This window comes from Crinia signifera, chromosome 4, assembly GCF_055691185.1.
Source record: "Crinia signifera chromosome 4, ASM5569118v1, whole genome shotgun sequence".
NCBI classification, from domain to species: domain Eukaryota; kingdom Metazoa; phylum Chordata; class Amphibia; order Anura; family Myobatrachidae; genus Crinia; species Crinia signifera.
Window position 1 is genome coordinate 81,514,535 of NC_139220.1, and position 27,017 is coordinate 81,541,551.

At 44.5% G+C, this 27,017-nt stretch overlaps 1 protein-coding gene across 2 annotated transcripts in view; it reads right to left on the bottom strand.

The window, feature by feature from the left end:
• The window catches only part of TCERG1 (transcription elongation regulator 1), a 57,892-nt gene extending 32,337 nt beyond the window's left edge, over positions 1–25,555 (bottom strand). Inside the window, exons 1-8 of one of the 2 annotated variants that reach the window (XM_083181904.1) lie at positions 25,402–25,555; positions 21,325–21,571; positions 19,047–19,235; positions 16,096–16,414; positions 14,334–14,579; positions 10,267–10,329; positions 8,232–8,432; positions 7,346–7,464 (exon numbers count right to left, since the gene is read on the bottom strand). In XM_083181904.1, coding sequence (XP_083038030.1) covers positions 7,346–7,464; positions 8,232–8,432; positions 10,267–10,329; positions 14,334–14,579; positions 16,096–16,414; positions 19,047–19,235; positions 21,325–21,571; positions 25,402–25,451 — 1,434 coding nt within the window. In that variant the 5' untranslated portion in view covers positions 25,452–25,555. Of the gene's footprint in view, positions 1–7,345; positions 7,465–8,231; positions 8,448–10,266; positions 10,330–14,333; positions 14,580–16,095; positions 16,415–19,046; positions 19,236–21,324; positions 21,572–25,401 lie in introns of both variants that reach the window. The other variant, XM_083181903.1, reaches the window with a different exon arrangement.
• Between the last annotated feature and the right edge of the window lie 1,462 nt (positions 25,556–27,017).

The following is a 27,017-nucleotide window of genomic DNA, read 5'->3' on the forward strand; positions in this document are numbered from 1 at the left end:
ACCTGAGGTAATTTGATCCTGCAGGCTGTCTGCCCATGCGCCTATAGCCTTTGCAACCCATGCCGAGGCCATGGCTGGTCTGGCTGAGACTCCTGCGTTGGTGAATACTGCCTTGAGGCAGTGTTCAATCTTCCTATCAGTGGGGTCTTTAAGAGAAGCCACTGTAGGTATGGGGAGAGTGGTTGCTTTTACAAGGCGAGCTACATGTGCATCTACCTGTGGAGGAGTCTCCCACTTCTGCCGGTCTGCCTGTGCAAACGGGAAGAACGAAATAAGGCGTTTGGAAACCAGAAACTTTTTATTTGGGTGTTGCCATGCTTCTGACAAAACTTCCTCTAAGTCTGAATTAGAAGGGAAGATGGCCAATTCCTTCTTCTTCTTTTTGAAGTGAAGGGCATCAGGCGCTGAGGCTTGGGAGTCCTCTATGTTAAGGGACATCCTAACCGCTTTAACCAAAGAATCCACCCTGGTTTGGGTCATTCTTTCCTCCTTATCAGGTTCCTCTATGTCGACATCATCGTCTGTGTCGACTATGTCCTGGTCAGCTATGTCATCACCAGAATCTGAGTTATGGGCTACCACTGGAGCCTGAGCTCTGCGCTTAGGTGGGGCCCTCAAACCTGATTGTAAGGATGCCGACACCTGAACTAAATCCTGAACGGTGGAGGAAAAACCCTGCACCCAGGCAGGTTCAGGTATCACAGCGGGCTGTGGGAGCTGAGGTGGCTCTCTGGATGCAGCTAACTGTGAAGCTAACTCCTTCATAGCAGATGAAAGAGTGGAAGCCCAACTGGGCTCCACTGCCTGTGGGACTGAGGGGCCCCCAATGGGGTCCTGTGCAGAGCAGCGCTCACACATACCAGCCTGGTCCTGCACAGAGGAATAATTTTCCTTACAATTTGTACATGTGTACGCATGCAGCTTAGGCGCTTCCCTGACAGGCTTAGCTTTGGAAGGTTTCTGTGACATACTGTCGCAGAATACACCAACACACTAATGCAATGAAACAGTGTATACTATCACCCTCTGACCCAGAAAAGGTATACAGATGGGGGACAGAAGCAAGACACGATACTCTCTGACCAGCGCTAATATAGTGTGGTACAGAGGCTGCTGAAAAACCTGGTCCTGTAGCGTGTAAAGGAGCAGGAAAACCTGGTGCGCTTCTCCCTCAGTGAAGTCCTGTAATGGCGCTTACTGTACGCTGCGAGGGCGTGGAGAAGCTGAGCTCAGGCGGGAAACAGTGACTGCGCCCGCTCTGAGAGTGGAGGCGGGGAGCTGTGGATCAGGCCCGCCTCCCCTGGAACCAACAGTGCCCTGCGCCAAAATGGCGCTCCACAGCGCGGCATCCTGGTGGTCTAGTGGCCGCGCAGAAATAACTGGGTGCCACTGCCAGGGTCACCGGGCTGCACCATGCCCTGGTGACATAGCTGCTAGCGGTGTGCGCCGCGAACGGCTGTCCCTCAGAGGGACCCGCTTACCTGTGGGTGGGTGCAGCTTCCTCCGTGTCGTGAGGAAAAAACGGCAGGTCTGGCTGTGAAAGTCAGCGTGCCGTTTCCATCCACAGGGGAGCAGCGCTGCTGACGCAGGCTGTCTCCCTATCTTGTAGTAAAAATAAGTTAAAATCTGATGAAAAGTCTGACAGGGCACGGAGCCCTGTCTCTAGGTACCTGTGCCTTGAGGCACCAAGAAAAAACTGAAGCCTGTAGGGGGCGTGGAGGAGGAGGAGCCTGGGCTGCACAAAAACATTGTCAATCTTCTTGGTGCCTGTAGCTGAAGCTCCACCCACACCCCACTGTCCCAGTGACCACCATTGGCATGATAGAAAAAAGCTGTTTTAGAGGAGTCTGTACCCGAATCCCAGCAGCAAGTGCCCCGCTGAGACAGAGCGCCAGCCACTACACGCGTTGAACAGCTGCATGTAGGAGACGGCTGCCACCGGTGAGATTCGGTCAGCCGTAAAACCAAGGACACAAAGTATGGGTCAGCAAGACAGAGCAAGCGCTGCCAGTCAGCCCGAAGTCGGCCTCCTGCACTGAACTGTGCGAGTTCATTAGTGCCGCCTGTCACTATCATTAGCGGACACTGCCGCCGATCACAAATTGGTGTCTACACTTATCCTATTGGAGGTAATATAACGATTCTTGTTTTATTATACAACAGAGACAGTATTACCCACACCTGTGTGGTAGAAGATACGTTTATAATACTGGATGGATTTAAGTCAATTCAAAGACATTTGCCAATTAGTGCAGCCAAGGCTGAGTTCGACAAATTAAATTATACCCCTTTTACACCAAAAGCCCTGGTCGGACCCTGGTCTTTGAACGCTGGAGTTTCCAGGGTCTAACCCTGCTTTATACACCATTTACACAGCACTTCGACCTGGGTCCGACCCAGGTCTGCGCTGTTTACACTGAACCTGGGTCAGCCTGCTTTTCCCTATGGATGCCAGGGATTCCATGCTTGTTGCCAAAGAGATTACATGCCCATTACAATAGGGTGGCAATGGGCCCCCAAAGGGTACATTTTATCCCCCCCCCCCCCCCCCTTCCCCCAGGGTGCTGAGCATCTTCAAGCCGATACACCAATTGTAATATACTGAAGAAAGACGTGGTTAATGTCCACTATAAGTCAAGCAATAAAACAGTGAATTCTGCAGGGATAACACTGAGAGGAAGGGGGGGGGGGGGGGGGGGGGCTGCTGCAAATCTGGGGGTGTCAATAGTTTTCCCCCATAGTTTAGTGGGAACACTATGTATGCAGGTTACAGTGACACGCTGCCTGGCCAGTGGGGAGAGTGCACAGCACAGAGCATGAAGAACTTGCAGCTGCTTTTTGCAGCATGGTCGACTCTTTCAGGTCCCCCACTCCCTACGCTGAAACGCCGCTAAGGCTCAGCTGCGTGTCAGGCTGTCAGCACTGCGGGGTGGGCAGCTCTCCCGAGCGGATGGGAGCAAACTACCTGTGCCCCACTCCCTACTCACAGTGTACGGCTGGAGCTGGCTGGCTGTGTTCAGTGGCTGCTCGGCGCTGTCTCCCTGCTCTGCCGCCAGCCTCCACCATGGACCACGCAGCCTCCCGCCTTCACTTCCAACTGTCACTGCAAGTACCTCCCCCTACCCCCTGATTGGGCAGCGGCTACTCGGATGCAGCCCCCCTGACTGCCCGTTCTGCTTGTATGTCCCAACCCGCAGCGGGACCATTTACACCGGCCTCTAAACGGGTCCTAACCGTGTTCTACCCAGGTCAGGACCTGGGTAGAGGACCCGTGTAAATGGACACGGGTTGACCCCATTTACACCGCCGGTGATCCGGGTCTGACCCGCCGCTGACCCGGATTTTTCGGCGGTGTAAAAGGGGTATTAGTCTCTAATTGACAGCCCACCAATGATTGTATTAAGGGACTATATTTACCTTTGATTATAACAATTTATCCCATACTGGGAATATTAAGCTATAAGTGGTATATGTATTAATTGTTCTTACTCTTTATTATATGATATGTATTGTCTACTGTGTGTTTGTTCTTAATAAATGTATTCGTTTGTTGTGTACCCATGAGCGCCCCACGCTTCTTTCTTCTGTTGTACAAAACATTACCTGACTGGTGTATAGTGCAACTAATATGTAATTAGCATAGACCATTTCAGAGCCGTTTTTTATGCAGTGAGAATGGCTCTGAAACGGTATTTAGTAAAAACAACAGATTACAGACCTGTGATAGGCTGTCCCCTGCATTCTGCCTTGAAACGTGTTCAGGGGATTAAACGGGTTGACTGATGTGAATGGTACTTAAACTGTAATCTACTGCAATGTGAAGGCTCAGACCAGTTTTAAATTTTGTTTAAAAATACCGTTTTTTAAACTGTTATTTTTAAACAATATTTAAAACTGGTCTGAGCCTTCACATTGATACACAGTAGATTACCGTTTAAGTACCATTCACATCAGTCAACCTGTTTAATCCCCTGAAAACGTTTCAAGGCAGAATGCAGGGGACAGCCTATCACAGGTCTGTAATCTGTTGTCTGTAATATCAAGCTGGCAAAACAATTTAATTTCAAATGTCTGAGGGTTATGGCTCCCACTCACTCCCCCAATTTCAGCCAGGTCTGCCGAGAGAACAGCAGTGGGAAACAAAATGGATGAACAGAGCAAACTTAGGAAAGAAAGAAAAAAAAGGAAAAAAAAAAATGCAGGTGCACACTGAATTTATACAAAATGTGTAATTTTTAGTGAGTAGCTCAGGGCACTGGGGCCCCCCTGGGTTGGTGTGACTTAGCTACTATGGTATTGTAACAAGCTGGGTAGACAATATAAAGGGCCATACACATGGGGCGATTACAGCCCACTTTCTAAGTGATTTTTCTAGATCGCTTATAAACGAAGCACAGATCGCTGAGTGAGTATGGTCCCAGGTGATGGCAATGCACAGTCCTACATGTCAACTATAGCTGCACGGCATGTGGTATAAAACTAACAATTCTCTCAATTGAGAACACTGGCTGTGACAGACCGCTCAGCCTACCTCACTGGTGCAGCTCTGTGCTTACATAGATTGCTCAGCACACATCACTCCTTCCGCCACCTGTGAGCGTAAGATTATCTTTCCGATCTGACTGGTTGGAACAAAAATCTGTCAATATCTGGGAACAAATTACAATCAAGCATTTGCTCTAAAAAGCTGGAAAATGGGAAAAAAACATTTGCATAAATCAAAAGGCTTTAACCCATTTCTCTGATTGATAATTTTTGTCTGTTTTCCATGTTTGACTGTCAATTATCATCTGCTCCCAGATATTACCAGATTCCAACCACTCAGACAATCTAGCATACTTTTTTTGTAGCACACTATTTTTTATTTATTAATGTAACATTTAACGCTAATTATTACCTTTTACCTATGTATCACTCTGAACATAGTTGCTGATGCTGCTGCTTAATGTAACTGTAACCTCTCACTAGTGAGAAGTGGCTTGTGCTTGCCTGGAAGTTCCCATGTCCTGGACTAGAATCTTTGTGTTAGGGTCCCACCAAATAAGGTCACCTGGTTGAATATGGTGGGCCCATATTTTTTACCCAATTATGCAAAGCACCTAAAATTGAGTGTTATATTGCAGAGTTTATTATAATTAGTGTTAGTAATTAGAGTGCGCACCTGCATTTTCTTTGGTGTGAAAATACAAGTCTCTCCATAGCAGCCCCTTTCTTTCCCACAATTAAAACAATCAGATTATTCGCCACACAATAATATTAAATTAGCATTGTTATTGTTAGATGAGCACACAAAGGTATCACAAATGTAAGGCTCAATCCAATTAGCCATGAGTTTCAGTTCCGTCCAGACATGCAGATTTTTGTTTGGCAGTCCCACAGGACAGTGTACAAATATCTGCAAGTCTGGGCAGAGATTGTACCACAAGGGGGCATATTGCGGTGCCATTTTCAGTATTTCTATGCCATTGAAATGGCAACTCCTTTACTTCGCTGCCAACTGCATTGAGCCATTACAGATGAAGAATATGAAATCAATGCTAGTAATGTGTATTTTTGTGAATCAATAAAATTATACAAAAAAAAAAGGACATGAAATCATGCAGAGGACAGTACTGCAGATATCCTAGCCACTAATATCAAACAAATGAGAAGTACATTAACCCTGTGAGCGCCAACTTTGCTGTAAGTAACCCTCAAAAGATCCGCTAAAAATGCCAGCGTCGTTCAGTGACTGATCTTGTAGTATAAAGAAAAACACAGCCAAATCAATTAACCCTTCGTTGCATGATTTATTTTATTGTTAAAATATGTTCATGTTTTTGTGTATTGCACAGACAAGGAAAAATAATGGGAAAAAAATATAAGATTTATTTTGAAAAACCGCTCTGTAGCAAATAGTCCACAACATGAAACTGTTTACGGTCAGAGTTTCAAGTGTTTTATAATGAGATGTTTGGGTATGTAGCAAATCTGCAACAGTATATAAAAAAAGGGTTAACTGAAGCTTAGTTAGATAATGCACCCAAAAAAAGAACTGTCGCTGTGACCAACCGCTGGCATGTTTAAAGGAAATTTTGAGGCGCTCTCACAGCAACGTCTCACACCTATTTTGACCAATTCCCTCGGCACTCAAAGGGATAAGAAACCAAACATCAGACCTGTAATTATGCCTTAAATTCCGGCAACACCAACGAAGTACCTTAAATCCTGTAATGACTGCTGCATCATGTACACCCAGGAACCATTAGCAAGACTTTTCAGTGATGGTTAATGTTATTTGTTTATCTAACTATGGGGTGGATGTATTAAGCCTTAAGAGATTAATGCAAGGGTGATAGAGATAAACCACCAGCCAATCAGCTCCTTACTGACTTTTTTCAAACACAGCCTGTAACACCCCCTGTGCCCCCCCTTTAATCTGGCCCTGCTGTAACATGGCAGTAAGGAGCAGATTGGCTGGATGTTTATCTCTCTATCACCCTTGCATGTATCTCTTGTTAAGGCTTAATACATCTGCCCCAATGTATTGTGTTTACATAAAAAAAATATTAGGGAAACCGTTCAAAGTAAAGCCCAAACCCAAATAGGTTTTCCAATATCCCATTTAGCCAGTGATTGTATAGTGCCTGTTCATGGAAGTGTGATACAGGTCAGTTGAACTCAGACTGCGAGCTACTGTATGACGGTAAGCTATTGGCACAGCTCGACCTTTGGCATTGAATATACCGCTCAGTGTCCGCAATAGCTGTTTTGTAGCAATATGCAATGACAATTGACAGAGAAAACATCACTGCACAAGAAGTTCCCAGCAATGGTGGCTTTAGAGATAGAGCTGCAGCACAGTTCAAAATTCAAATAGAAAAAACACACCAACTGCCACTCCACACTCTGCCAATCATGACTGTCCAGGACTCACTGGCAGTGGGTGTGGCTCTCCTACTTGAATTTTGGACCTCTGGAGAAGCCACTGGCTATCAGCCTGTCATAATGATGGAACGTCATAACAAAAATGTCAGTATCAGCTGCTGTGTGCAATTGAACAGAGCAGCACTTTAATTCCCCTCCCCCTTAGAGTTGAGGAGCATATATATATATATATATTTTATAATATATGATGTGGAGACCTTAAAAACTGAGTGATGTCCAGTGCTTTGGTTGCATAGTTCTAAGAGGATCCAGAAAACATGGAATGTACACGTCATAAGTGTGCAAAACACTGTACAACTCCAGAGTTTATTTCTAAACGGCTATCAGCAGTGACAGACCCCATCCACAAACACACCCCATCCCTCCGAAAAAGTAATTAAAAAGGACAATACCAAGCGACTTGGTTGCAGGCTTTTACCTCCTTTATCTCCTTTGGAGGTTCTTCCTTTGGCACCTCTTCCTCTGCCTCCATTGGCTGTGGTTCCTCAACAACTGGCTCAGTCTTAACAGGCTCTTTAACTTTCTCAACTTCTTTATCTAAAGAAATGTGTTAGAATTAACAACTGAAAAAGACTTTCCTCACATGTTCAGCAAAACAGTATGTGGATCATGGACTGTTTGGTATCCTAATAAACTAACTAGAGATGTGAGGGTTCGGTATTATCCGGATTGACTCCAAAGCGGGATCTTACTAGCTACAATATCCTAAACATGCGACAGCCAATAAGATCCCGCTATGAGACCCTAGTAAACCTATTTGTTAACATCGCAAGGAGCCTAATTCTAGATTTGACCACACTATACCGATGAGACCCCACATTTGGATCTCTCCAATCAAAATTGATCCGACTAGCCCTGGTAGACTAATAACCAAATTTAGCCATCTAGTAGAAAGGAGACAAAATTATGATGTCCTGTAGGGTCACATAACAGATAGACAATGTCTAGGTCGACAACTAATGGTTGAAAGTGACTAGGTCGACAAGCTTAAGGTCAACATGGGCATGCTATTTTCCCACAAGGTCGACATGCGGTTTCACGGATTTTGGGTATCTATGTCGACATGGACAGCTTACAAGTGTACCGCGTCCCCTCACATGGCACAGTAGCTCGCTGCGCCCGGCACACTATTATATTCTCACTCTATATCCACTTGGATAGTACAGTATAAACCAAGCCGGGCCTTGTGGGTGTTGACTGTGCCCATGTCGACCTAAAGCTTGTGCCGACTTTGTCAATGCCAACCTTTAGTGGATTTTAGACAATAATTCATATGTATAATATGGTGATGGGGGAATACATACCCTTTTCCTTCAGTTCCTGAGGTTTGTCCCACGTGGACTCCAGAGTGCGGTTATTATAATAGTATGTTTTGCCATCAGCGGTTTTGTATTCGGACCACTCTGACACTATGGTGGCTCCTGCTAAGGTGGCCGGAGTAGCAGCAAGAGCCACTTGAGGATGAATCATTGGAACAATTGGAGAAGCAATTCCAGGCAAGACACCTACAGACATGGGTACTAGATTATTACATTACTTGTTAGATATTTGCATTGTAACAAGTCATATCTTAATCAAATCTAATTAAAAAACGGTTAGATAATCTAAATTTGACACCGTTTGCATTTACATGTCTTTAAGAACAGATTCTTAATAGGGAAAAAGTATTCAGTTAAAAAAAGACATGGCATTGTGTGCACAATGTACTGTACATGGTTACTGGCTTAGTACTGGAAGATGTGCCAGGGTCGTCTCCTTTCTCAGTATGCCTCAGTGACTTATCTATCTGTATGATCCCATCTTATTGCTCGGTTCTGACACGCCAGGCAAGCAATAGCACTAAGTAAGGCCAATATAATACAGAAGCATAGCACTTTGCAGTCCGATTCCAAAAGGAGTCAGGTTTTATTTGTTACATTAAAGGGATGCTTATATAATTTTTTGTTCTGTATATGGCAGTATCCTTTAAAGACACACGGCACAGAAGTCTCACTTCCCAGTCTAAGAAGGCTGCCACTCCTGAAACTGCTGCAAGTTATATTGCTAAATGTCCTCATGGACATAAATTATTTACGGTGATGACTTTGTGACGTCAGAAGGACAGGAGTTGAAAGCCAAGCAGCAAAACACACAGCAGTGAAAGAAACAGCTATGAGTGTACCGGCACTCTACTTCCGTGGGGATAAGTACAGTATAGAAAGAGCACTGAGGCAGACATGCAATAGAAGAGTCCCTTGTATAGGTATAAAAATTAGGACATTTGCGGTGCAAAAAGACAGACATTTTTTTAAAGGACAGTTCCACTTTCAAATAGAAAACCGAGAGATTAGACATTCTATACACTATCATAACACAGCTTCAGGCCACTTATACTGCATATCAGTCCTAGTGGCCTATTTGTGACGCACTGAGACTATTAACTGATGTTTTTACCATCTGCTGTACGAACAGGTGGGTGCGGTGGTTATAATCAAACCTACGTTTTGGTAAGCTAAGTTTCAACAAGGAACCACCAGGTCCCGGAAAAGGACTCAAAGGGGCATATGTAATAGGCTCCAAGGTTGCCGGAGGTATAAGATGCTGGCCATTTTTTTATTTTGAGCAGCAATCATTTACAAGGCAAAACAAGGCTGTCTTCGCCTTGTGATTGAAGAAAAAAAAAAAGATTAACTGGGGGTTCGGCATCCCCATCTATTGCATATGCCCCAATGTGTTTCAAATATGGTTGGTGGGTAAATCATTTTAGAATGTAGAACTGTCCTTTAAGTCAACAAAGCACAGGCACACACATGCAGGTAAAGTAACTACACTTAGGCCCTTATTCTGGTTCACTCACAAAGGCAAATTTCTTTTCAAATGGACAAAACCACGTGCACTGCAGGTAGGGCAGATGTAACTTGTGCAGAGATAATTTGATTTAGGGGAGTTATTTTGTTTCTGTGCAAGGAAAATACTGACTGCTTTATTTTTACACTGCAATATAGATCTCACTTGTTTGAAGTAAAAACCACCCAAATCGAATTCTCTCTGCACGTTACATCTGCCATCACCCCCCCCCCCCTCCAGTGCACATGGTTTTGTCCATTTGAGAAATAATTTGCGAGTAAACCAGAATAAGGGCAGTGTTGGAACAAGTAGTAAGTGAACCTACTGTACATGCTTCAGTCAGATAAACCACATCTAATTACCATCTAAATACTGATAACTACACTAATGTGCAGCGGAGAGGAGGAGGGTGCAAACACTGTACTTGCAGGTATGGGGATTAAGTGCACCAGCATTCACCACCATGCCAACTGTCAAACAAAAACAAACTAAAACAGTATTAAAAAAAGTTACCGGTTTTGGTGGTAGCGACTGTCTTTACATACGGGCAGCTTACTATTTGCATCATTGCTACACCTGTAAAACGGACATGCAAACATGTTTGAATCTGGCTATAACTGTCTGCTACCACTGGGGCTGGACACTGAGAACACTACAGTCGTCACATCATTAAGCCAACTCAACATTGGACACTACTCTGGGGATCATTTAAGGAGAACAAAAATAAATTATCTTTTGACCTCTTCATATTTGTGTAAATTTATTTTGTCTAATTTTTAGCTGGAAAGCATACTTTTAATGAATAAAAAAAATTGTACTTGACAAAAGGTCCACTTAAGCGGAGGTGTATTGGCTGATTTAGTGTAAGCTGAGATTGTTGATCATTTGCAGAAGGCTCAGAGTCTGCTTACTATTCAGCAACAAATAAATTGCTGTTCGAAGGAAGTGCTCACATTTATTTGATTACATACCAGATATTAAGTATATGTTTGTATAAACTGGGGGGGGAGAAGATAAGAGAGAGAGACCCCCTGAGTGGCCAAATTATTATGACCGCTTGACATATATAAGCAGATTGACCATAACTTCACTTTGTTGCTGCTAGAGTGCGAGATGGTTATAAAAAGGGAATGCAGGGCAAGTGAAGCATCAATTGCACTGTGTTCCTTGCGAAGAAATGGGCAAAAACCATAATTTAACGGAGTTTGTGTGCGGGATGATTGTAGGCGCTCAAACAGTCTGAACCAGTATCAGCAAAACGGCTCCACTTGTGAAGAGTTTCAGAGCAGCAGTTATTAATGTTTACAGAGAGTGGACTACCAAGCAGGAAACTGGGTCTCAACGTCAGGCTTGTGGTCGTCACAGGCTACTGAATGCTCGATCTGAAAGAAACTTGCCAGAGTTGTCCAGTCCAACAGCAGAGCAACAGTACGTCAACTTGTGGGGAATCTTAGACAAGGAGCAATTGCGAAGGTCTCTGAACGGAATGGGATCATTCGTCAGACTGCATTTAGGTCTACAGTCATTAGGTCGACTGGCAGGAAGGTCGACCTGACTTAAGGTCGACATGGGCCAAGGTCGACATGACTTAAGGTCGAATTTGCATAAAGGTCGACATGAGGAAGGTCGACTGGTCATAAGGTCGACACGGGTTTTTCACTGTTTTTTTATCCGAATGTCGACACAGTCGACATGGACACAGTTGGCAATGAGAATCGGACCCTCGCATCGCTCGCGATGCTTCGGGCACGGTGCCTCGCTGCGCTCGGCACACTATTTTATTCTCCCACCACGCCCTAGTGGATGGTAGGGCATGAAATACCGCCTGTCGGCACATGTCGGCTCAAAAAACAGTGAAAAACCCATGTCGACCTTATGACCAGTCGACCTTCCTCATGTCGACCTTTATGCAAATTCGACCTTAAGTCATGTCGACCTTGGCCCATGTCGACCTTAAGTCAGGTCGACCTTCCTGCCAGTCGACCTAGTGGGGTCGACCTAATGACTGTAGACCTAAGTTCATTCTAATAGATGACCGCATCCCCTCTGAACAAACTGTTCATCGCACATTACACCGTATAGGCTATGGAAGCCGACAACCTGTTCGAAAGCCTCTGTCTGCCTTGAACAAGAGACGTCTCCAGTTCGCAATGGAGCACAAGGATTGGACAGTAGATGACTGAAAAGGGGTCATGTGATCCGATGTTTCACGGTTTCAATTACACCATGCAGATGGCATGGTGCGAATATTGAGAAAACAGCACGAAAGCATGGACCCCAACTGCATTGCCACCACACTTCAAACTGGTGGAGGCAATACTATGGTTTGGGGGATGTTTTCTTGGCATTGTATGGGTCCTTTGATTCCTAGTGTTCCCGCTAGGCTGTTTTAGCAGGGCGCTGCGCCCAGCCCGATTTTTAAAGGGCAAAATGTGCACTGCCCCTCTAGCAGCGCCCCGCTAAAACAGCCTGGTGCCTGCCCGACTCCTTGCACGGGGAAGCCCAGCGCCGCCTTAGACGGCGATGCCCGGCATCAAGGCACCTACCCCCGTGGTGATGGCATCTTCAGCGGGGCCGGGCCCGCCCCCTGTACTGACGTCGGCGGCCGGGCCCGCCCCCTTTAGTGACGTCGCCGGCCTGCCCACTTTAGTGATGTCGGCGTTTTGGGACCGCCCACAAGTGTGCCGTCGCCGCCCATGGATCCACTACCATCAAGTCTTAAAGATTGGAAAGTGCAGTTAATCGGATATGGTCTCAAATTCCTCATACCACCTACCAACATCTCAGACTCCATGCCAAGAAGAATCCATGCAGTATTAAGGGCAAAAAGTGGCCCAACATTGCATTGAGGGGGTGGTCATAATAATTTGGCCACTCAGCACACACATACACAAAAAGTTCATACAAAAATACACTTGTTAAAATCTAGTATGTAACCTAATAAATGAATTGAGCTTCAGCAATAATATAGGCTTTTTCTCAATATGGGTGAACCACAGCATGTAAAAATCACATTTAGCACAATTATGTTCATATACATTGCATATATAACCATATTATCTCTTAATATCATAGCACAAGAGCACAGTCATCTCATCTTTGTGATAAAAGTTCGGTCGAAAGCAAAAAATGAACAAAAGGGAATGTTCCACAAAACTGTCCGTAAGGAGACAAATATGGGGCTTGATTCAATTCAGCATGATATGAAAAGTGCAGGGAAGGATGTCCAGGAGCTATTCAATTGATGGGAAATGTCCCTTAACTTGCCTGGGATAGTTGCTTGTGATGTGATTGAAGCCAGAAGTAGGTTACTTGGCCAGGTCGCATCAACGCTGCATTGCTATGTCCAGTCTTCACTTATAGAAATTCTCCTGCGGCCTGGTGGAAGTGACTGCCGACATCCCTCTAGAATGTCTTTCATTCAGTGGGGCCCCATTTTTTTTACCCTAAGGGGGTGGGGGCTGCTCTCTTGTTTTTAGCTGGAGTTGGGGAGATAAAGCTATCTATCCTTTAATGCGATATTTGGGTCTCATCCCCTTCTTCAAGGGAAGTGAACGAGATCCCCCGAAATGTCACATTGAAAGAACCAGCAATTCTTCCCCAGCCATAAGTCTCGTGAGTGCCGCTGATTACTTCACAAATCTACATCGATGTGATACCCCTGGGAGGAGGGGTATATTTTTTATATGTTTATAAAATATTATTTAAACACACTTTTTAAATTGGAGAAAAAGAAATTTGTACAATTTCTGATAATTTATTGCATCCTTGTTTAATTGGTTAAATCAGGTGTTTAGTTTTGGTAACCGATGCTGTTGGAGCTGTGCAGAAGACAGCAAGGGGACACTAGTTTAGGCAGATTTCTGCTCACACCTCTTTACCACCATCCCGTCTCTGAATTAAAATTCAGTCCCCAGTCACAGAATAGGTTCTTACAAATGGCTACTCAGGATTCCAAATAGTTTATGTTTTCCACCTGTGGATCTTTAAAAACGTGAAAAAGTTGTCGATACAGGACTGCAAAATGTCCTGAGGACTTTGAGAAACACTGGTTTACAATATTGCTCAAGTAAATGATACTATACTGCCACCTCCAGACATTTCTCAGAATTTCAAGATGTGTTTAAAAATAAAGATTCTACAAAATACCATATATACTCGAGTATAAGCGTACTTTTTCAGAACATTTTTTATGCTGAAAAAGCCCCCCTCGACTTATACTCAAGTGAGGGTCCCAATTGAGTCAATAAGTTTTCGGTTGTAAAATTAGGTGCCTCGGCTTATAATCGGGTCGACTTATACTCGAGTATATACGGTATACACAATTTTGCCAATTAGATATTACCAGAAACCCAAATAGAGGAAGGAATATCAGTTGACAAAAAAATATATTGGAGATCAATATTTTTGTTAAAATCAATCAGAAAAATAGTACATTGTCCACTTTTAGAGATCTGTTACCTGTTATACCAGTATCTGAGATTCTTTGAACCATACTGATTTTGCATCCATATCAAGTAACAGAGCTTGGCTTTTACAGTGATGAATATCTGCCTTACAGCTAAGCATTGATACATTACCTGGTAGTGGTATAGGCATGCCAGGAAGGGGAACACGAAACGGGGGTACCATAACTGGAGGGAAGGCTGAAATCGCTGCTGTGGGTTGTGACAATGCGTGAGAGATGGTGGGTGGCAAAGTCTGGCACAATGACTGGGGCAGAGTTTGCACTGAAGAAACCGTAGGCAGAGAGGCTGCAACACTGATGGTGCACGTTGTGGTCACAGAAACAGAATTATTTTGGGATTGCTCGGGAGCAGACAAGCCTGTTCGGAAGACAAACGATATATTTTAGCAATGGAATATATTGCTGTTTATTAGACACATTCTATGGTACTGCAGACGTAAAAGCATTTCTAACTGTATATAACATTGACCTATCTAGAAAAGCTGTATTTCACAGAGGTCATTTGGATTTTGTCTTGTTTACAAAGACAAATTAAACAACTAGCAAAACTGAATCAACTAACCAAATTAGTACAGGTTGAGTATCCCGTATCCGAGTATCCGTTATCCGAATTATTCTGAAAACCATACATTCCAGAAAGTGAATAAAAAATATTTTTTTTGCTAAAAACTCACTGGGGACATTTGTAACAGCACTACTGGTGACATGATATGTAACTGGCACTATATATGTGCAAGAAAATGATTGCTTGGCATTCAAATTCAATATCTGAGATAGTACACACATTTTTGTTTCATGTTTTGAAACCTTGTTTTTTGAACAAATAAAATATATTTGTGTGTATTTTATGTGGTAATAAAATATATTTGTGTGTATTTTATGTGTTTATACAGCATACATGCAAGATACTTCAAAATATATAATTGAAATATAAAAATATTCCGAAATACAGAATAATCCGTTATCCAAAATTCTCCTGGTCCCGAGCATTTTGGATACGGGATACTCAACCTGTAATTATTTTACTTTTCATGTAACAGTTGTGTTGCCCAAGCCAGAGAACTACTAACTTAGGGGTTTTGATACGGATGGCAGACAATGTAACTGGATTACAGTAGTCACACGCACTTTCCCCACCTGCAGCTTTGTTATGTTACCACCAAATGGTGCAGATGTACTGGGACTTGGAGAGTGATTAAGCTTCTAAATGACATTTTTTCAAACACACAGTTAGGAGCTAATTGGCTTGTTCATCTCCCACTATGCAATTATACCCTGTTCTCACTGCTAGGCAAATTGCCGGGTCTAGCATGTAGCACCAATACTTTGCCTTTTAACACAGGTTTTATTTCAGTGTGAACAGTTCAACCCGTGTCGAAATTCCCAGGTCTCCAACCCTGCTTTTTACCCGGGTTGGAGACCCGGGTTGACCCATTCACAGTGCAAAAGAAGAAAAGTGTTAAAAGACAAAATTACCAGGTAGAACGGATTCACCCGGGAATTTGCTTTAGAAGTGAGAACGGGGTCCGGCGCTGCAGTCTCCGGCATTAAAATGCCGGGTAAAAGCCGCGTTGATCCCCCTGGCAGTGTGAACACGGCAAAAGTGTTCCCTGCTCTTCATGTTAATGTTTTAAACATGCTCCCCTCAATGTATTATGTTACTGAATAGGTCAGCTCTTCAGGAACAGCAATATTTCAATCTGTGAGAAAATTTATTGTTTATCTTAAAATGGTAACATTTTGCAATATAACAAATCTATGTTATGATTTAAATAATGTAAATAAAGCATTCAAATAAAAAAAGTGTTGAGCAAACATTGGCCTGATAGCAAGAGATTACTAGAGGGAAATAAAGGAATAAGTACAGTACTTACTAGGCAGCACCTGTGAAACAGAGTTTGATGTGGTAGTATTAGTTGAAGACGACTGACTAGTTGAAGATGCTGACGTAGATACCATTAATGAAGGGCTGCTAGTTGTTGGAGAGGCGCCAGTCACAGCCTGTGTATGAGTAGACTGGTTCTGCACTTGAGTTTGACCCTGAACTTGGGCTGCTTGAGCTTGTGCTTGGGCCTGGGCCTGAGCCTGGGCCTGGGCTGCCATCATTGGAGTCAGTTCCGATTGCTGGATAACCTTCACCCCATCAGGCTTATTCCATATAGATTCACGGGTGCGGGCATTATAAAAATAAGCCTAAAAAGGAAATAGGGATGATTTTTCAATACCAATATACATACACAGATCAAGGAGTTCATCAGCAAGTATCAATACAGGTCTTGTGGTAATTGAATAGGATTGAGTTGGGGAAAGCAAAAAGGAGAAAAGTAATGGTACACCTCACCAAAACCATGCTGCACTGCAGGAGGGGCAGATGTAACATGTGCAGAAAGCATTAGATGCGGTTTGTGTGTGGTGGTGCAGAATCCCAGGTTTTTGGGCAATTTTTGCCAGGATCTGAGCCTACAATCCTGGGATCAAAATGTGCATGGGCATTTAACCCTTTCCTGCCGGGCAAGTTTTTCAATCCAATATAGAAAAATAATGGCTTGGGATCGGCCTCCTTAATATTTACCACACGCGCATCTGTTAGCTTTTTTACTAATAGATATAGCTTAAGATCACTTGATCTGTAAATATATCTCTGGATGAATAAGACCGTGTGTTCTCCATACACACTGACTAATCAGTTGGGATTGTAGGCGCAAGCCCAGATGTGCTGTCAATCTGCACCAGCTTGTGCAGCGGATGTATGGGCAGTCGGCGTACCACCTGTAAACACTGTACCATGCGCCAATACATCTTCATATATATATTTATCCGGAACTGGCTCTGTATTGCTGGTATGTTATGGACGACTGATTACGAATCACCGATATATTGGCATTTCAATTGAACAGCGAATATAAAATCGGGCAGTGTGTACTCCGCATAACAGGGCATGTTTAACAGACCTCCTAGTTGTGCACAGGTGTACGCATTACTGGCTGACACTTTGTAAAAAGATAATTATTTTAATTTCAAGACCTTCTCTTTTACGGGGTCCTTGAAAACTGGAGTTGCTAAATAGTAGCTTAGACGAGGGCTCGACAAATATCTTTAAAATCTAGGAACTAGGATAAAAGTGTAGGAGCCAAACTAAAGGGACAGTGCTCGCCAAAAATTTACTTCGTAATGCTCATTACACACACCCATTACACGTTATGCCACACACCATAATACCCATTACATATAATACCACACGCCATAATGCCCATTACATATACCACACGCCATAATGCTCTGCCAGGCGGTTAACATGGGCTGCCAGGGGTAAATGCTCATTGGCATGGGGTTAAATTAACTTTGGTCTGCCAGGGTTATGGAGATGAGACTCTGGAATTTGCTGGCTGCTGGACCCGGCAAATTCTTGACACAAGTCTGTAAACAGCATAAATGTGACTGCCAAGAGCAGGGGACAATACTAACATCTCCATACACTAGAGAAGAGAAACCTTGTCTACTGACATAGCCGAAACTTACCTCTGTCAAAAAAAACAATAAACAAAAAAAAAAAAAACATATTACTGCTGGTGTAACAAGAGAGCTAGAAATGTCCGCCTCTGCAATGTACTCACCTGAAATTATAGAAAACTGACCATACACCCAGAGTGTGCAGTACTGACTTTCATATCTCCTATCTGCCCCATCCTTTAAAGGAGGATGCATTAGAAAACAATGACACAAAGGTGTAGCTGACTTAGCTGGCAAGACCAAGCTTTGAGGGGTTGAGGGCAAATAAACAAAAATGAATATGATATCCTATTGGATGTTTAGCCCATGTGGGATGTAGAGGGATTAGTTTACCTTACAGTTTGAAGATGAATCCACTAGTGAACCCTCTAGCACCCTGCATCTTCCAAAACCAGTGGAGTTCATCCTTCGTGCCTGGACTGCTGTGGTGCTTCTAGCACAGTGTGGTCTGTATTTAAGCACTGATATGCAGACCTGTGCTAGAAGCACCAAAGCACCCCAGGCAGGGTAGCTTTTAAAAGATGTAGGGTGCCAGAATGAACACTTAACCCACAATTTAAAGGTTCCCTCTACACCAAAATAGCAGTGGTGCCAATTTTGCAACATACATGCCAGAGCGGACAAAGACAGCAATATAGACTACACATGCCCCTAGAAAGTACTTTCAACTTCTCTTCCTTATTCCACCAATTTAGCTTCAGAAGACCTTGCCCTCTCTCTTACACCTAAGCTTGGCCCTATGCATCAGAAGACATGTGGCCTAAACAAACAAGAGGCGATTTAGGGCTATTTTCTAAGCGATCCGTCAAGGTCGATTAGAAAGCAAGCACAGAGCGCTCCATTTGTACAGGCCCTAGCACCGGTGATATACGATTCTGACTACATGCAGTCCAACTGCCACTATTCCCACCAGCGAACACTGGTCCGCACACATTGCTGGTGTATCAAAGGTGTGCCTTCAATTTGTGCTTAAGCACATTGCTCAGCACGTGGAAGCTGCCCGCCCCCCATTATGTAATGGAGTACCCTGCTCTGTAGAGATCACAGGTTTCATTCATAGTAGAACAACCTCAGTAAGATCTGACCATATAATACAAACATGTATTCCCGCATCCTGGCTCCCAGCCTCTGAGCTGCCGCCATCACGCACATCATTCATCTAGTTCCAGTACACGACACAACGGCTTCACAACACCGTGCATGCCAAGCACACTACAGTACCACCACTTTACACGCTGATAATGCAATGTATTCAAAAGTGGGTATTCCGTCATTAAATTACTCTACATAAGCTTAAAGTGGTAGGATTACTAACCTTGCCATCTGGAGTCTTGTTCTCTACCCAGATTTCCTCATTTAGCTGCAATGTTGGTGCCTGTGTAGGAGCACTGTTCTGGCTGGGAGTTGATGTTGTTACAGGTGAAGACACTGGTGGCATCCCTGGTGGAAACAGCATTCCAGGAGGTGGCATGCTTCCAATATGTGGGGGCATGAAGGGAGGTCGCTGTGTATAGATAAATGGTCAAAACTTCATAGATGCAATATTAAAGCTTTACAAAGGACAGATTAGAATGAAATAAATTACAATCCAAAATATTATTACCCAATTTTACATTACTTATCTGTAACGGTAAATGTGAAAGTTAGCTGGTTCAGTAACTTGGAGGACTAGTTAGCACGGACTAAAAGTTTATACAGAAATTCCTATGCTATGTACTTATTTATATTACATAGCACAGGAATAGGAATTAGCACATTGTGCTATGAAATGTGTCAACGTTCTCACTGGATGAGGAATGACACAGGCAACACTGCTTCAAATTTCATGGCGGCAGGGAAATCGTATCGCATCACATGTGAGATGGTACTTATGTAGTTTCAAGTGCCCCCTACCTGTGGATCGCATTGCATGCAAATTGCACATGATGCAATGCGATTTAGCACATCCCCACTATCCACGTCACCTCTCGACCTGTTCATTCACCCACTATCCACGTCGGCGTGGAGTTGATCTTATAAAGTGTGGCGAGCGCAGCAAGCCACATAGCCCGAAGCGTGGGGAGCGTAGCAAGCCCCGCGCAGGGACGATGATAACAAGCCCAAAGCGCGGCGAGCCCTGCAAGGAGACACGGATTACTTGAGGTGTATATCACATCCCCGCACGAGGCTCACCACGCTTCGGGCTCATTTTCAATGTCCCCTCACCACACTTTATAAAATCAACGCCACGCCAACGTGGATAGTTTGGATATGAACAGGTCGGGAGGACACGTACCGCTGCGCTTGCCATGCCCTGGGGTGACGTGGATAGCGGGGGGGGGGGGGGGGGGGGGGTGGGTGTTAAATCGCATGCAATATGCGAGTAGGGAAGCCTTGAAACTACACAAGTACCAATCACCTGCGATGCGATTTCCCTGCCGCTGTGAAACTACACAAGTACCTATACAACTTCTCTACTCCTCCAGTGTATATGCCGTTTGAGCGGATAAAAACAATGCAGACAAGTACTAAACATGTGAACATTGACCCAAGGTGAAATCCCGTCTCAGTTTTTATAAAAAAAAAATAATTTCAGACTAGCATCTGCATCCAGAGGCCTGTGCCATCACTGTCTCTGTGCCATTACACCGTATTGCAAGGACACCTTGCTAATCAAATGACCTATCTGATGGACTCCCATCAGCTGTGGGTAAATACTAGTCACCAGCTGGGCAATAGACCAGGACTATACCCTATTGAAATTATTCAGACACCACATTCCCCCTACCCCCAGGGGATTGGGTTGGACTATGCTTACTCACAAATCAAAAAATTAGTGGTGACATTGATAAAACTAGTACCAAGGAGTTACATACTGATTTAATGTGATTTTTTTTGTATGAATTCATTGATTTCCTCGTAAGGATAGCTACCCTGTTTTATTGCAATACATTTTTATTATTATGAAATTCTGGTAATATATTTTGTTTTCAGTGAAACTGGGAGCTGTTCTACCTTTCTTTGGGCCTTATTCTGATCGGTGCGGATATTCCCGCATGCGGACGGACCGCTGATGTTGATCGTCTGCGCATGTGCAGAGGTCACTCTGCGCATGTGCAGGCGATTTCGCCGCACGGATTCTTTATACGCCGCACAGGGGGCGTAGAGGGGCGTGAGGGGCTACTTAGCCTCATTACCCTATGCATACGCCCCGCGTTTCATGGGCGTTCCCATGCAAACGCGGGGCGTATGCATGGTAATGAGGCCGTGACGCGTGGGTACGGGGCGGGCATCTGACATCGCCGGATGTCAGCTGCCCGCCCCCATACATGATTTCACACGGACAAGTGTCCGTGTGGTCTTGTGTTGCGGGACCTGGTGGAGCGTGCGGCCCTGCATTCGATGTTCGGCGACCATCGAATGCAGGGGCTGCTCCCAAGACGGAGGAGGCGTATCCCCGTCCAATTTCATGCGGATCGCCACATATCCGCGTACGGACGGCAGGTGGCGATCCGTATGGAAGGCGGGGATTCGCCTGCACGGTTGCGGCCGCATATTCTGATCGGGCCACACCGATCAGAATAAGGCCCTTTGTTTGAATATGCTCTTTTTACCTGAAGATGTGGAGGACCCATTGGAGGAGGAATGCCACTTGGTGGTGGCATTGGTGGCATATTTGGGTCAAAAGGAGGTCGTCCAAACGGAGGTCGTGGTGGTGGTCCTCGCATCATTCCAAAAGGAGGTGGTGGACGCAAAAGAGGAGGGGGACCTCTCAATACACCAGTGGGAGGTGGTGTAGGACCACGGAATCGCAGGGCTTGCTGCTGCTGCTGTTGTTGCTGCTGTTGTTGTTGTGCCATCCTGAAATAACAATAACAAAGTTTTGCAGGAAAGCTTTTATTTCTAAAATTGCTACATGTATGGACCAGTTAACCTGCTATTAAATTGGAACATGCTTTAAGTATTGTCCCCCCTATTGATACGGTCATCTTCACTCTCCGCTATTTAAAAAACACTGGTGTAACCAAACATTCCTTCAGGGGCTTGTTGGAATATATTGAAAGAACATAGGGCCTGATTCAGACCACTACGCTGGGCTACCCAAGCTTTTATTGAATGTGAATGCAACTCATGATCAAGCCATCTGTCACCAGCCATCGAAGGCTAGCCTTCACTCGCTGCTCGTAGAGTTACCGACACCCTTTGGGCACTTGGAGGCGGTAAAGCAGCGTTTCTTGGGAAACACAAGCATTCCCCGGCCGTTGCGTGGGAGGGCCGCTGACATCAATGACCACCTGCCCACGGCCTTCCCAGTACGGAGTGAGTCTAAACTTACAGCTAGGGACAGCTAGTCCTGAAACATGTTGGTTTGGGGACCGTGTCACATCCATTTTTAAAGAAGGTAGAGAAGAAGGTAAGACCCGCAGTGTGGCCAGTGTGTGAAACACCTGTGCGTCTGGATCCAATCTGTGTGTTAGCTTACTCTGCAACACCACCTATCTTCTACCCCTACATTTTTAAAGTTAGTTTTACTATATATGTTTTGTAAATCATAAGAATACATTTTTTATCTACACCAATGAGAAAGATACCTTTATGTGAGGACTGATATACCATATCTACGTGAGTACGGGTACGCTACCCATTTACTTAAAGAAACCATGATATATGTCATCCTACTGTCAATTCTGTAAGTTATGTACGCCTCAAGTGAGATGCACTTAAACGAATCAGAAATATACAAAAAAGGAAAAAAAGCTGATTTACACATTGTTCTTTTAAATTTGTTTTATTACATTATACAAACCTGGGATTGGAGGAAAAAGATCGCAACAACATCAAAAGAGGAGAAAAAATACTTCAAGCATCCAACATGAGAAAACACTACAGGGGAGTCTATACCATCTTTATTAAATCTACTATTTTTTTCATGCCTTTCTTTCCCTTTTTTTTCACACCATAAAAGGTGTTTATTACAAAGGTAGCACCCAATTTTTTGTCACACACCAATATCTACACTGTAACAGTTTCTAAATATACAGCATGGCCATCGTACCGACATAGCAGAAATAGACTGTGCTGTTTAGTCTATTTCTACCTTCGATTCTGCATCTGGTGCAGACAAACAAGGTGAAATATGCACTAACTTGCTACCGATTTTGACTATATAATCAAAATCGATAGCACCGTGTGTACACACCATAAGTGGAGAATGCACCTGGAGTCACTCTTTGAGCAAACATGCAGCTAATATAAGTTAAATGCCATGTCCAGGAAACACATTCTATCACATTCATACACTTGGTGATTTACCTGCAATTTGGGCTCTTTTACTGTGATTGCACCATTAACACAAGAAAAGAACCCAAATTGCAAGTGAATGGCAGTGGGTCCAATGCGATGTGCAGTCCCATACGCATCACACCGAACTTTCCGAGTCGCCTCTGTGGCAGAAGCAATCTCTAAGTTTGAATGCAATATATCACATGGATCGCATGCGATATTGGTAAGGTCCGAGGAGCTCAAGGGAGCATTAACTTATACGGTTTCTACTTTTGGGGGCAGGACCTGACCTATACATCTTCAAGCACCGCCCCCAGTTCTGCAAATCCCACAATTTGCAGGTCTTCGAGAAGGAGCGGGGCTAAAATGATGCATCTGCATAATTAGCCCTGCCCACTCCCTCCCAAAAAGCAGTGTAATTAAAGGCCGTAGCCGGGGTGTTGTGGGGATCTGAGTAATCTGAGAAGTTTGCCCACCTTTCTGGGGGGTCAGGAGGAGGACCAGATTTTCGGTAGCCTCCCGGCCATTCAGGGAGGGTAGGCAACCCAGCTTATAGCTGATAGCTTTTCCAGGTAAAGGGTGCAATTTGCTTCTTTAATATTGCAGCAGGGAGAACAGATTAAACTTGGAAAGGGTGCATGTTCTATAAATCACAGTATGAGACCACATCTAAGTATGTGTGCCTCCTGTGTTATCAATGCATGCAAAGTCTGCTTTTCCAGAAAAGAAATAGCAATATAATAGCAATGATAGAAGCCCTATTCATTGACTTCAGCTCTGCATTTAACACAAACCCCCCCCCCGCTATCCTAAAGCCCAAACTTCTCTCCCTAGGAGTTCCAGAATCTACCTGCTCGTGAATTGTGGACTTCCTGATGGCACAGAAACAGGTGGTGAAAGCCGGAGCCATCCACCATATGTACGATCAGCACTGGTGCTCCCCAGGGATGTGTCTTCCCCCTTGCTATTTTCCCTCTACACTAATGACTGCATCTCGAGTGACCAGTCAGTAAAAATCATAAAATTTGCCGACGACACCACCATCATCATCGGCCTAATCAAGGAGGCAGATGAGTCTGCATACAGAGGGGAAGTGGACAGACTTTCACAGTGGTGCTGCAGAAACAACCTGTACCTAAACCCCATTAAAGCAGTTGAGATGATAGTAGACTTCAGGAGAAAACCAAATGTCAAGGTCCCACTGGTAATTTCCAACACAGTGGTGTCATGGGTATAGACCTTCAAATTCCTTGGGACAAAAAACTCTTGCAACCTCAGATGGGAGCCCAACATGACTTCCATTGTAAAAAAGGCCCAACAACGGCTGTTCTTTCTGAGGCAACTGAAAAAAAATTCAATATTCCGCAGGAGCTGCTGCAACTCTTTTACACTGCTATCGTGGAGTCCGTTCTATGTTCCTCTATTACAATCTGGTATGGAGGGGCCAATGAATCTGACAAACGAAGACTGCAAAGAGTGGGGAGGACAGCAGAGAAGATTACTGGGACGGACCTCCCCCTGTAAGGGAACAATACTTAAGTAGGGTCAAGAAGTGAGCTGAGAAGATCGTGGCGGACAAACTCCACCCTGGCCATAACTTGTTGGATATTCTACCATCAGGTAGACGCTTCAGGTCCATTCCTGCCAAGTCGTCAAGAACCGCAAAAAGCTTCTTCCCGACAGCTATTCAGCTATTGAACAATGTACTCTAAGATACTGCTAATCTAAACACCTAACTGCTCTATCTAACCTTGCAAATCCTAACACGTGAATTGTCATTTGTATGCGCAACTGATGCAATGTATGTATGTCCTGTTATCCCTCTTGTACCATGCTTGAAGCTGCACTGTATCCACAAAAAATTCCTAGTATACGAGAGTATACATGGCCAATAAAGTGATTCTGATTCTTTATTAAGACCAAAACACTTCCATTAAACGGATCAGTGGAAGCAGCATGTACTGCAGCACACATCACTCACAAATTCCCAAGGTAAAACATAGCTGCACTACACATGTGCTTCTGCACAGCGCTTATTATTATTATTATTATTATTATATTTGCTTATTTTTTTATATAAAAGTCATAAACCACAACTATTGCATTATGTGTCACCCTTCCCTGCTTCTATTCGCTACCATAGGAGGCGGGGAGGGTGTGTGACAACTTGCACACTTACTTGCACCAGCTGTATGCCAACACTTATACTGGATAGATGCTGAGCATAGGCGACCCCGATGGGCCATCATCATCAACACCACCACCTTGACACGTTCCTCATATAGTCTTACATAGAGGGGTCACACACACTGACAGACATGTGCCCAGCTGGAGGCTGTACACTCCGCACCGTCCACCCATTCTCCTTTCCTACCCTCACACGTACACCCGCAGCCGGAGTTACCCACCTGATCTCATTATTGTATCTCTCCACATCGGGGTCCCCGCGTTCCGCCATTACAGGAACAACCGACAACCTCACGCCTGCTCCACCCACACACAGACCACCTGACTAGCATATCTCCGGTGCTATTGGCTGAAGGATACGTCAATCAGGCCGGGTTCCGGGCAGTGCGGTGACTATTTCCTGTGGGGGCGGGACCAGCAAGGTGGGGAGGGTGAGAGACACCAGCGACTCCCAGTGGCGCCTGCAGGGCGCATGCGCAGAGCTCCCTGAAGCGGGCAAAGGTCTGGTCACTGCTGTTGCAGCTGCTTCTGCGACAGTGTTGCACAGCGCACGCACGTTGTTGTTCCAGGCTGCCTGCCTGTGCTGCAGGCCGCACTTTCCTGTCACCTGTGCATCCCCAGCACAACTCACTCGTTCACGTTTTCCTGTTTACATGGAGTAAACGTGTTGTCGTCATAAATAACCAATTTAAACTAGGGGCAGAACTGGTGTCTATGGTTTTCACCATCATTAAAAAAGAAAAAACATTGATAGCTCCTATGGGCATATTGTGCCTGCACATTTGTATAGCGGTGTTGGGCAACAAGCGCCCCCCTGTAGTTGGCATGAATAAAATAAAAAAATAGGCTAAAGGTGCACACAGACGCATCAATTATCTAATGCGTTTTGTACTTTTTAAGTACAAAACGTATCTTATGTACAATTATTGGGTGGTGTTTATGGGCTTGTGCGATGCGCGTTCCCAGGAGCCCGATATTGTATGTCTAAAAAAGTACGTGCTGCACGTACTTTTTAGACTACATCTGAAAATTAACATGGGTTCATCGCATCGCATCGCATCGCATGCATCCAAGTGCGCATCTCATAGCAAGCTGGAAGAAAAATTGTATAGAACCATTGTACAGTCAAAAACGCATAGCACAGTAAAATTAATGCGTCTGTGGGCACCTTAAATGTTATGTGCATGGCAGTGGGGTAGTCCTGCAGCTTCACCTATCTGCTGATGTGGGAAATAATGGTGCTGAGCATGGGGAGCTGAGGCACACTGAGGGCATTATTCTAGTTCACTCTTAGAGGCAAATTCCTTCTCAAAACGACAAAAACATGTGCAGAGAGAGTTAGATTTGGGTGGGGTTTTTCTTCAAAGTGAGATCTATATTGCAGTGTAAAAATAAAGCAGTCAGTATTTTCCCTGCACAGAAACACAATAACCCACCCAAATCTAATTCTATCTGCACCTGTTACATCTGCCCCCCTGCAGTGCACATGGTTTTGTCCATCTGAGAAGGAATTTGCCTCTAAGAGTGAACTAGAATAAGGTCCTGAGTGCACAAGTGTGCAGTGCATTACTGGGAGTTGGCTAAGGACCTTATTCTGATCAGTTCTCATGGCCATGTGCGTTCGTATGGGGCCAATGTTTTCGCATTGCGCATTCACAATTCTGCGCATGTGCATGCGAAAACATTGGCCCCGTGGGAACGCACATGGCCATGAGAACTGATCAGAATAAGGTCCTTATTGGGGCATTAGCATATGCGTGGATGTTCTACATAATTTGATGGTCTGCGACCATTGAATGGTGTGGGTGTTACCCCGTATGCTGTGATTGATTGGGTT